This window comes from Scomber japonicus, chromosome 13, assembly GCF_027409825.1.
Source record: "Scomber japonicus isolate fScoJap1 chromosome 13, fScoJap1.pri, whole genome shotgun sequence".
Taxonomy (NCBI): domain Eukaryota; kingdom Metazoa; phylum Chordata; class Actinopteri; order Scombriformes; family Scombridae; genus Scomber; species Scomber japonicus.
This window is the reverse complement of record NC_070590.1, coordinates 6,780,249-6,792,371: the sequence shown is the minus strand read 5'-3', so window position 1 is coordinate 6,792,371 and position 12,123 is coordinate 6,780,249. Positions and strand designations below refer to the sequence as shown.

At 39.1% G+C, this 12,123-nt stretch overlaps 1 protein-coding gene across 2 annotated transcripts; it reads right to left on the bottom strand.

Annotated features, from left to right (window-relative positions):
- Nucleotides 1–274: 274 nt before the first annotated feature.
- On the bottom strand, nt 275–10,966 carry foxred1 (FAD-dependent oxidoreductase domain containing 1). 2 transcript variants are annotated; one of them, XM_053331927.1, is made up of 11 exons: nt 10,743–10,966; nt 8,603–8,823; nt 7,519–7,629; nt 6,573–6,691; nt 6,373–6,467; nt 6,188–6,289; nt 5,962–6,038; nt 5,085–5,245; nt 2,160–2,289; nt 1,948–2,067; nt 275–920 (listed from the first exon to the last, which is right to left on the bottom strand). In XM_053331927.1, exons 1-11 carry the CDS (start codon nt 10,876–10,878, stop codon nt 666–668), a joined length of 1,527 nt encoding a protein of 508 aa, XP_053187902.1. In that variant the 5' UTR covers nt 10,879–10,966; the 3' UTR covers nt 275–665. The 2 variants fall into 2 exon arrangements, with proteins under 2 accessions (XP_053187902.1, XP_053187904.1); XM_053331929.1 differs by having other exon boundaries at nt 1,948–2,052.
- Between the last annotated feature and the right edge of the window lie 1,157 nt (nt 10,967–12,123).

Genomic DNA, 12,123 nt, shown 5'->3' with positions numbered 1-12,123 from the left:
CAGAAATACGTTAATTATTATAATTATGCTCCAAAATAAAACACATACACTGGCAGGATGACTTAATGTGCAGAACTGCTTTTACTGTTGTAGCTCCAACGCTGATGAACAACCCCCCCCCAGTATTAGATCAGCTGAGTCAGTTGTTTTATTTATTAATGTTTCATATATTTATGCTTATATTGTGTTTTTCTCTATGTTATTCTGTTCATTTTATTCTACTTAAATAGTATATACTGTCTTATGTGAAGCACCTTCTAACTTTTGGTTTGGAAAGGTGCTACAAAAATAAAGTTTAATATCATTATATTAATAATATACATTATTAGTATTATTCCAAAACACTGTTATTATCACATTGCTGTGGTTAAGATTTGATTTGGTTTGGGCATAAAGAACAATTCATTAAAGGTTGCTAAGGGTTAAAAATCAATGTTGACAGTCTATAGGACACAGGGAGTGAACCGTCTGCTCCTGTTTCATCCCCTTTTCGGACTTTACTGTCACGATGAGGCTCCACTTCCAGGTTTCAGCGATTAACATGATGAGTAAAATGTTATTATAGTGACGAGGAGACACTAAAATAAGACCCACAGCTGTAGAAAACCTGAATGATCCTTTGCTTTGGCAGGAGTGTGGACGGTAGGAGTCCAGGGAGTCCTCATCTAAACGATGTTCCTCTCTAACATCGGCTCCTGGGTCAGAATTCGTTTGAAGCCGAAGTTGCTCAAGTCCAGCGTTTTAAAGTTCCCGTCCAGGATCAGTTCTGCCACGGCGCGACCCACAGCGGGGGAGTGCTGCAGGCCGTGGCCGCTGAAGCCGGTGGCAAAGTACATGTTATTGATCAGAGGGTGAATCCCGATGATGCCGTTCTGGTCGAAGGTGTTGTAGTCATAGAAACCCGCCCACGCACTGCTCACCTGAGGAGAGGAACGAGAGGTAAGTCTGATCTGTAAAAGGCTGAGGCTTAAAGGGGACATGTCATGCTTTTTGTGATTTTCGGTTAGTTTTTATATGTCAGTTAAACATGTTTAAAGTGCCAAAACTTATGGTGAACATGTGTAAAAATGTGAGAAGAGGAGCTAAAATGATCTGTTTCAGACCACTGACTAAAATAATAAATATGGACGTCATGATAGCTCCTTAAAAATAAAGCCAAAACACCTTGATTGCCCCCTAGTGGCTGCCTGCAGTACAGGTCATAAATTGCATCCCCTTTAGCCAAACTAAAACAATCAAAGTACACGTCGAATAATTATTTTCTAAAGATGGTTTCTGTCATTTTAGGGCAGTTCTTCTAACACTGATGCTTATCCTAGTGCTTATTTTTCTGCCAAGTTTGTTGTTAATGCTAAATGTTTTATGTAAAGCACATTGAGTTGCCATTGTGTATGAAATGCGCTATATACATAAAACTGCCTTGCCTTGCCTTCAATTAGTTATTTGACGATATAAAAAAGGGGGTTATAATGTCATGATTGACAGCTGTGACAGCCACTCTCTAACCTCCGATTAGGGATAGGAATTGATAAGATTTTATTGATATCAATGCCATTATCGACCCTGCATATAAGTCCGATTCATTCCTGATCAATTCTTTCTGCAGTCAAAAATGAACTACATTAATTAATTTGAAAGCATCTTACAAAGTTAATTATTTAGTCTTTAAATGAAAACAACCGCTGCCGTTTTTGAAGATGAACTACAAGACAGCTGAAGATAACCTCAGCGTGTGTCGTGCTGTAGACAGTCACAGACCCTCACAGATGAGTTCCGCTTCTTCCGTTCCTGGGCATCGATAAGAGGAACTCGATAAGCTCTGATCGATCTGACAATTTAGAAACTGGTTCTCAATTCCCACTCCTACCTCTGATAGACCGTTTTAGGCCTTTAAACAAAAAAACCCTCATGTGCTCATCAATTATAAGTGTCCCAAACCCTCCTTACCTTTAGTTTCTCAAAAGCAGGAACACGATGGGCCAAGCTGGGCCAAATCTTTTCCTCAAAAAACTGATGATCCACCTCTAGATTGCTGATATCCGGCTCCTCCTCCTGAGGACAGACAAACTGATAAACACTTAGATCTCTTTTTTTCTTCTTTAATACCGTTTGTTCTTCTTTATAATAGTCAAGGAAACAGCTGAGACAAAACAACAAACCTCCTCAGGTGACATCCCAGCGATGTAGTTCCCTCCTAACCCCTCCCTTCTGAAGTAAACTCCAGAGTAGTCGATCAGGAAGGGAGTGTCGAGACCTGGACCATCAGGACAGTGGACTACGTAGACATACCTGGAAAAAGATGGAGGGAGAGATTAGTGGTACAAGGATGTTCTTCAAGTTCTTACATCCAGTACATACTTGCATTAATGTATAAACTGTACTTTCACATGTTACAACCCCTCCCTTTCTGCTCGCTATCATACAGTTGATTACTTCCTGCAGGAGTTGGCAGTCAGGGAGGGTCGTTAGGGCAAGGTGCTGACACCTGGCTAGGCCTCTACCAAGGTGATAAATGCCAGCCTGGTCTCATGCCTGGTCTCTCTCTCTCCTTGGCTCCACGCCGCTACAGGTTCTGGGTTCGTTTTGGCGTTTTCCTTTTACACTCAACACCAGCACAAAAATGTCTCACTCATCCACACACTACATTCACCACTGATGCCACTACTCTCCACATCACACTTGAACTCTGACTTGTCTCCCCTCCGTGTCACATATGTTGAGCCAGTTTGTGACACGTTTCATTAAATAAAGAGTATACTATAATGCAGAGGTTTCTTGAGGAAGGCTCAATGATGCTGCAAAATATCTCATGCCATTCTACATTTATGGTGCATTTAATTTGATTTCAAATTAATGCAACAATGCATTAAATCATATTTTATTTACATTTTGACTGCTTAAACAAGCCGAATTTGAGGTTTGTGAGTTTTTCAGATGCTCAGCAGACAAAACTAATTCCCATGAAGATTTCCCGTCGTCTAAATAAAGTTTGGGAACCACTCATATAGAGTATAATGTAGAGCAGTGACATGAAATAGCTGCATGTGGGCCAAATGTGTCCCTCCAGCACAAATATTTGACCCACTGACAAAAGCTCAAGTTGATCCTTTTATAGATGTCTCTTTATAAATCTACAGTAGATAACAGCATTAACAAAAAGGTACCTCAGCTTCAATTACTAACGAATGAAGGGTTGGGAAGGTTACTTTGGAAATGTAAAAGGTTACAGATTACTAGTTACTCTATTTAAAATGTAATAATTAATGTAACTATTTATATTATTTAATCCAAGTAAAGTGTTCCTATTAAGCAACAAAATCTAAGTTCAGGTGTTTTTCATGGATACTGACATGATTTATAAGGGAGATAATTTCTAATAAAGCAAGATTTATCTCTCATTTGAAAATGTATTCATTAGTTCATGTCGATTTTGGAAAATAAAATAAAAATATTTAATGAAAAAAGTCAAAAATATTTATTTCAAATAATTAAAAACAGCAATATATGTATTCAGTTACATGTTGAATATTTTAAAATGAGGATAAAACCCTCCTGAGCATCAACAAAAACACGTGTTTCCACTGTGCCTGCACATTTGGCCCATGGTTGAACTTAATTGCTGACTCCTGCTATATACAGGACACTCTAGAAGCTGCGGTTCCTGACCTTTCTCATTTGATCTGCACCCACAGCCATGTCAGATGAACTCTAGTAACCCCTCACTGACACCGCTCCAAAAAAATGCGGTCATTTGATTTGAAGCAGAAGCTGTGTGATGACATTTCAACCATTTAACCATTTAACCATTACTGTACATTTACCTACAACCACTTCTGTTTATTGATGCTGATTGGTTTTAATGCAATCTGAGTCACTAAATAGTTCAGGTGTTAAAGATATTTCCTTTTAATTTGACTATAATATCTATTTTTGTCAAATTAGTACAGAATAGAACATAATGTGGCTTTACATGTGCTTTTATGGAGGGTTTTTTTCTATGTCTTTTTTGCTTATTTTATCATATCAAGCTGCTCAGGGACTGCAGATGATGATTTTTGTTCCTAATGAATAATAAGTAAAAGTACCAAATAAAGTAAAGCTCATATATGCAGAGAAAGAGAGATGATCTTGGTTAAAATGTTGATTTCAGGGTGTTTAAGGGTGTTCACGTCCATACTGACTGAGCGAGCAGTAAATGACCTATAGCACTTTTTTTCTTTACCCTCTGTGATTATGTTTTAAAAGAGCTACAATTTTCGCGCAGTTAATCAGACGTGGACGTGAGCACCCTCAAATTAAAGTTGAGAGTCAGCACTCTAAAGCCTCTCACTTATCCGGTTCACTGGAGTTTAACCCTTACACACTGTTCAGGGTCAAATTTGACCCTTTTTTGAGGGTTTGAGAGCTGTAAAAACACCTTAGACACATTTATTTAAACCAGAATTTTCCAAATGTGTCCCAATATGGAAATAAAATGCATTTTTAAAATTTCTGTACATTTTTTAGGTACAAATTTGACCTCTGTTTATTAAAAAAATTCTATAAAATGTTCACATAAGATTGATCAAACATGAATTAACCTTCCTGTTGTCCCGGGTCAAATTGACCCCGTCTGTTTTGACTGATCCTCCCTTCCTCCCTTCCTCCCTTCCTTCTTTCCTCTGTCCTTCTTTCCTTCCTTCCTCCCTCCCTTACTCCTTTCCTTCCTTCTTCCTCCTTTCCTTCCTCCCTTCCTTCTTTCCTTCCTCCCTCCTACCTTCCTTATTCCCTCCATCCTTCCTTCCTTCCTTCCTTCTTCCTCCTTTCCTTCCTTATTCCCTCCATACTTCCTTCCTTCCATCCTCCCTTCCTGCCTTGACTCGAGGACAACAAGAGGGTTGATGACTGATGGGGTATTTATGAATCTGAATAGGTGTAGAGACTAATTGTGAGAGTTAAATAAAGACTGTCAGAAGGCTTTACTGCACTTGTATGAAGAGGCATGCAAACACTGCCAGCTCTCTCAATAAAAGGGAAACAGACATCTTGACAGTACTTTTTCAAAATAGGGGAGAGAAAAAAAAGGCCCCTTAAAGTCACATTACCTTTTCCGAGGCTCAACAGGCAGTGGAACTCCAGCGAAGGTGTCTTTGGCACCGAAGCCCATTCCCAGCATCTCTGCCAATTTACCAGAATAGGCTCCCGCTGCGTTCACCACAATGGCGCATTCAACCGGCTGGTACTCCAGGCTGTTAGGCATCTGCACCTGCTCCACACCAGATGATCTCCCGTCATGTATACAACATAATAACACTGTGCTGTTGCTGTTACTGTGGCGGTGTGTGTTAGTCAAGCAGAAAGAGCTTCTGATCTTTGATAGCGTTTAACCCTCGTGTCGTCATCCTGGGTCAAATTGACCCCGTCTGTTTTCACTGTTACTTCCTTCCTTCCCTCCGTCTGTCCTTCCTCCCTCCTTTCCTTCCTTCCCTCTTTCCCTCTTTCCTCCCTCCTTTCCTTCCTTCTTCCATCCTTTCTCCCTCCTTTCCTTCCTTCTTCCTTCCTTCCTTCCTCCCTTCCTTCCTTCCTTTCCTTCCCCCTTTCCTTCCTCCCTACCTTCCTCCCTTCCTCTCTCCGTCCTTTCCTTCCTTCTTCCTCCCTCCCTTCCTTCCTTGACTCGAGGACAACTTGAGGGTTAAAATACATGGAAAATGTGTTCACGTCTTTAAAATTATATAGTGAGCTGAGTACAAAAGAGATCTTACTTTTAGGGTTAGGGTAAAATGTCGAGTTGTTTTAGATAAAAAATTAAAAAAATACTCAGTTATACATGAAATTTTCTAATATTTTACAGACAATGAAAATAATTGTTACCTGCAGCTCGAGATTATAACGTTCAATATTACCAAAAAAAAGAAATTAAACCATTGCCTTGATAGAAATTATGTGAAACATGACATTAAATGTTCACTTCATGCTGCTTACTCTGACAGATTGTATTCTCCGGATGCCCACTTGTTGATCGTCAGCGGTTCTCACCATGATTGTTGTATGTTTAAAACCTGTGCAAGACGTAGACGTTAATACAATAATATTAAAATGATTTCAGAGCTGCTAAAAGTAAAAGACAGAAATCAAAAATAAGCAGAATTACACTTTAACCATAAAAATCTGGACACACTTTCCCATGTCCTGTGATAAAGTGACAAACCTGTAACTTCTCCGCAGCACGGAATGACTCCCATAGATATCGCCTTCCTTTTAAAGGCGTTCAGCAGCGTCCAGGGGTCAAACCAGCCCTCGTTCTCCAACCCTGCAGACCGGGACAGGTGTAAAATGAAGATTAATGCTATAATTAATAATCCCACATATTCTATAAGATCTTAAAGTGCTCACCGTATGAAGCGAGCGCCACACCATCTGTGTTTATCCAGGGAAATTTCTCCTTCAGTTGTGTAGGAGAGAGAAGTGAAACTTTGGCTCCAGCTTCCCTAAAATCAGATTATTGATTGATAAATACTTTTGCCCCTGAAACAAAATACTGAGCTTAAATTTCTAAAAGGAAAGGCTGGACTTGATTAAAAGAGGATCGACACCTCTGGGTGCTGTAGTTCTCCTCCATGATGTGAGCCACCTCCTGACTAGCCAGGAAGAGGTATCCTGATTGGTTGAACTGCAGATCCACTGGGTCTTCGTTCATCACGCTGAGGTGTTCCTGAGGAGGTGAGAGACACTGTCACAGTCACTTTATACTCTTTAACGTCCACATTTAATCATTTTTAGGCTAACAAACAGAGGCTAATATGAAGCTTCAGCTGCCCAAATGAGTCAAATCAAGTAGGTATCTCTCAACATTACAGTGTTTTTAATGGCCAAGTCCCCCTTTTTGTTACTATACTTCCACCACAGCCAAACAAGGAAACACAAAGAGGGAATTTGATGCTTAAAAAGACTGTAAATATGTCATATATCCACTTAATATGACTAACCAAAGCTGAATATAAGCTGATCATCTACTTTCAAAACTTAAAAAATTGTGAACCTGTCCTTTAAATTTTGCATACAAAACTAGGGCCCAAAGATAATTCACAAATTGTCGTACTATCCCTTTAAAAGAGTACTCTATCAATTTATCATTACACTCCTGTAACATTATCATTATATTATCTTATTATACAGATGAGCTGCAGGATATCTTTTTCATTCCTCATATTTTTCTCCCCTATCAAAGCCTGACGCCTACATTACCCAAAATGCAATGCAACCCATGACCATTTATTTATCCAAGACACAAACTATTCAGTCTCAAACTAGCGCTGACTCTATTTGCATCAATTTATCACACTCGGTCGACCCTCAGCCTGCATACAAGCTGCTCATGCACAAACATTAACACAACACCAGCTCTGAGCATCATGACTCACTCTGACATTTAATGATTTAAGAGCTCGTCATTCATTACGAGAGCGAGCTCAGCGATCCGAGAGAGAAGCTCCGTACAAGAGAGCGAGCAGGAACATAGTGACTCTCAGCGTGACCTACATTGATGTTCCTCATGAAGTCCGCGGACGCCAGGGAGAGGTGGATGTTCTCGGGAAGGGAAAACTGCTGGCGGATCCCCCCGGCTGACAGCACGGTGGAGGCCTGAGAGTACTGAGGAGGAATCACATGCAGGGAGAAAGCAATTAGTGAGGAATTACATAAGAGCACAGGCCTGCTGTATATGACCTCAACTCTTAGGAGCTGTAAACAATTCAGAAGATATTTTAACCGTCTCCTCATTGGTCCCATCTCTAAATGCTTTGCTCACAGAGAGACTGAGGTTTATCTCCCAGGTTTTGTTGATAACACTGAGTGGAAACAATTAAGGAACCAATTCAAAGTCTTTAAGGTGGCTCATGCAGCTCACTACAGAGGAGAATGGGTGGGAGAGCATAATTTCTGGAAGGGGCATAGGTTTGTCAGCGGCCATTCTCACAGTCATTTGAGCAACTACCATGCATTTAGGTGAAAATTTCAGATGATCTGGTATCATGAGACTAAAAAGCAGTCCTTTTTCTGTGCAAAAATTGTATTTAAAAGATTATCTGAAGCTAAAATGAAGCTTCAGTCGTCCAATATGAGTCAAATCAAGTCTTCTATGTTTCAACGTTACAGTCTTTTTAATGGCCAAGTCTCTCTTTTTGTTACTATTCATCCACCACAGCTCAAAAGGGAAACACAAAGAGGGAATTTGAAGCTAAAAAGACTGTAAATGTGTCAGATATCCACTTGATGTGACTAACTCAGACTGCTGAAGCCTCATATAAGCTTCATATCTACTTTTAAATAAACTGCATGGACACACTGTGGATTTTGGCCTTCATCACTTGATTCACTTGATCAACATTGAAATTACATTTGTAGATATTTTAATAGTCAGTATGAACAGGAGGAATGATTACAGCAAGGAAAACCTTTTTCAGTATTCACCTGACTCTTGTTTTAAGACAGACTTGAAAAACTGTGAACCTGTCCTTTAAATTTTGCATATAGACAAATTTCACCATTTACATTTTGGAAGCATTTACTACTGATTTAAATATGTGTAATAAATTATGCATTAAAAAAAAACTTTGCTGCTCACCGTCGGGTCCTTCTCCACCACGATAACCTTCACCCCTTCTCGTATCCTCTCCCTCTGCTTCAGCCAGTAGGCGATGGACCAGCCCACCACACCGCCTCCAACGATCACGATGTCGGCCCTCTCCGGTGGAAGATTCGGGTTGATCTCCAGGGGGGTCCAGCCGCTCCCCGGTAGAGCGTCCGACGCCTTCTTCCTCATAGCAGCCAGCTGGGCCTCCAAGTCTGCAGTGACACAAAAGCAGAAACTTAAAAGTCCCTCCTCCTCTCAAAAGAAATGTGCTTTTCTTCATATCTATGACACTTGAAGGCTGTTTTCACATTCATCTGCTGGAAGTGGGAAAGCTTCTCTGAGCTAATTGAAAATCCAATTTTTAAGGGGTGGGCCTACGAGCATGATTTGTGACATCGCACATAGTTTAGAGGCCGGTTCCGGTCCAAACTTACATTAAGTGTGATATGGAAACGTGAAGCCTCCACTGCACAAACACTGAGGATGGACTTTACAGTGAATTTTTAATGAATGGAAAAGAAGTAGATGTAATTTTAAGGATCTTAACAAGATTATTTTTGTGGAAAAATCATATCAGATACACCTTATTGTTCAAAGTAGCATTTTATACATAGACAGGGGGACAAATTAAAGAAATAACCAACTTAAAGTATTAGTATAGTGTTGGGCCACCAGAACAGCTTATAAGTGCTTTTGCATTCAATCTACATTGCATTGATTTATTTGATCTCACTATGTAAATCCCAGGAACATTGCACATGTATATAACATCAGATTGTCTGCACATTGCACATTTATTTCTATCTGTATGAGGTTATGTAAATATGTATGTATGTAAATCTCAGGAACATTGCACATGCATATATCTCAGAAACTCCTGCACATTGCACATTTATATTTAACTGTATGAGGTTATGTAAATATGCATGTATAGTATGTATGTAAATCTCAGGAACATTGCACATGCATATAATCTGAGGAACTTCTGCAAATGGCTCATTTATATATTGCAGACGTACAGAGCCAGTTTACTACAGTATATATTAGTATTTTATTCACTTCATTTTTATCACTTTTAACCCTTACGCTGTTACTTTTTTTTTTTTACTGTACTGGTTACGTCAATTTGAATTCCTCCCAGATTTTCTGCACATTGCACATTTATTTTTATCTGTATGAGGTTATGTAAATATGTAAATATGTATGTACTGTATGTAAATCTCAGGAAAATTGCACATGCATATAATCTCAGGATCTTCTGCATATTGCACATTTATATATTCCAGATTTATTTACACAAACATCCAGTTTACTGTATAATTGTATTTTATGTTTTGATGTGATCACTTTCACCCTTATGCTGGTACTTTTTTTCACTATACTGCTTGTGTCAATTTGAATTCCTCCTCAATAAAGACACATCTTATCTTATCTGATCTTATCTACATCTTAAATCTCTTAACTCTACTGGAGGAATGAAAATATTCCCTCAATTGCTGTTTTGATGATGGTGGTGGTGGAGAGCGCTGTCTAACACTTTTGTGCAAAATCTCTAATACAGTGTTGAGATCCAGTGACTGCAGAGGCTTTAACATCTGATTCACATCATTTTCACACTAAATCATTCAGTGACCCCTCATGCCTTGTGGATGGGGGAACTGTCATCCTGGAGGAGACCACCACCCAAATGTTTCATTATAGGATAAAAGGAAATCAATCAGAACAACTCTGTATTAATTTGCAGTGACTCTTCCCTCTAAAAGAGGACAAGTGGACCCAAACTATGCCCCGATAACAATAATACTAGCATAATAAAGCCCTTCACAGTAGGGGTCAAGCATTTAGACCTGTTTAGACCAGTTTCTCCTTTAATTTGTCACCTGTCTGTAAATCTTAAAACAATGTCTGAGTCAATCTTTAACCCCTCTTCATTGCCTTGTAGTATATCTATCCACTGCACATATAACATCATTTACATATGCGCATATAAGCATGTAAAAATAAATTAGTTAATTGCAGATTTAGATGCATGCATGAATCAAAAGTTGTTCAGATGTCACAGACTCATATGTGGTAATTTAAGGATTTCTAAAGTAATGTTTGTGTGTTGTCTCCCCCCTTCTCCTCTAACCTTTAAAGAAGTCATTGCGGAGAGGTACACCGGTGCTCAGGCTGCAGCACAGCCCGGTGCGGTGCTGTGTGAGCCGGCTCCGGCTGCAGGTGAGAGCCGGCCGCACCAACACATGCAGCCTCCGCCACGCTGACATGGCTCCCAGGTCAATGGCTTGGTTAGTCGGACTATGTGTGTGAAGTTAACCAACCAAAACAACAGCATGGGAGCAGCATTACTCCTTCTCCTCCTCTTCCTATCTCTTCTTCTTCGTTGTTTTCTAGACGGACTACAAACCGATGTTAAAGGTGCGTGCTGCCATCTACTGTATGGGAGTGTCTAATGTCATGAGATTAATTACATCATTGTTCCCAAACTCCAAAAAAATAAAAACTTAATGCTGAAGTTATATTCTATAATAAACCTGTTTCATTTAAGTATTTTAATATTTAACTCTATAATCTATAATCCTCTTTAACACGTTTCTACAGAACAGAGTGTAGCAGCCAACAACATACTGTAATACAATTTCTAAAACTAATAACTTTTTGCCAATAATGTAAAAAAGTAATTTTGTTATTAGCTAGGAAAAAAACTTTAAAAAATGAAGCTGAGGAGCTGGTAACGTAAAAATACACTAATGTCTCTTTATTTAATTTTCATTTATTTAATATAAAGTGTCACACTTCCATGGCATTTAGTCTTACTAATAGGTATTTCAAATAGCTGCATATCTCTTATGTTATGTTTGGGGTTAAATATACCTGTCTTTAAGTTTTACAAAGAGAAAAATAATACAAGCAAGCTCCCCGAAGGTAGTAAAATCAGACATCTGTGGGCGTCACGAAAACATTATCATCAAACATTAATTTAATCACAAATAATAGAGTTTTCAGTACAAGAAACATTTTTCCAGCAGGAAGCAAGTCATGCTTTTCATTTATACAAACAAAAATCCACATCCACATACACTATTTTCTGTTCCAGTCCCTCAAATGTATGAGAAATAAACTGATGATCGAAAGGTAGAACGGAAATGAGAGTATGTGGATGTACATGATTGAATGAGCATAATATATTCCTGTTCAAGCTGCAGCCTCCATGTTTTTATTTTATAATCTATGTAAGTATGTCTTTAACGCTCGGTTACACAAGTATCTCCTTATTGCTAAACCCAACTGTTGATCAGTTATTTCACAGCAGGCATAATGCAAGACAAGCGACGTCTATTCACTGTTGCAAAGTGAGTCTATGTGACTGCTTGGCAGAATAAAACACCTTTTTTTTCTCACAAATGTACAACTAAATATATAAATATTACCCCCTACCTCCTCCAGCCCAGTATTTATAACATATATGGCCCTAATATTATGGCCTAATTGTGGGCTGTTGCGTGAGTTGG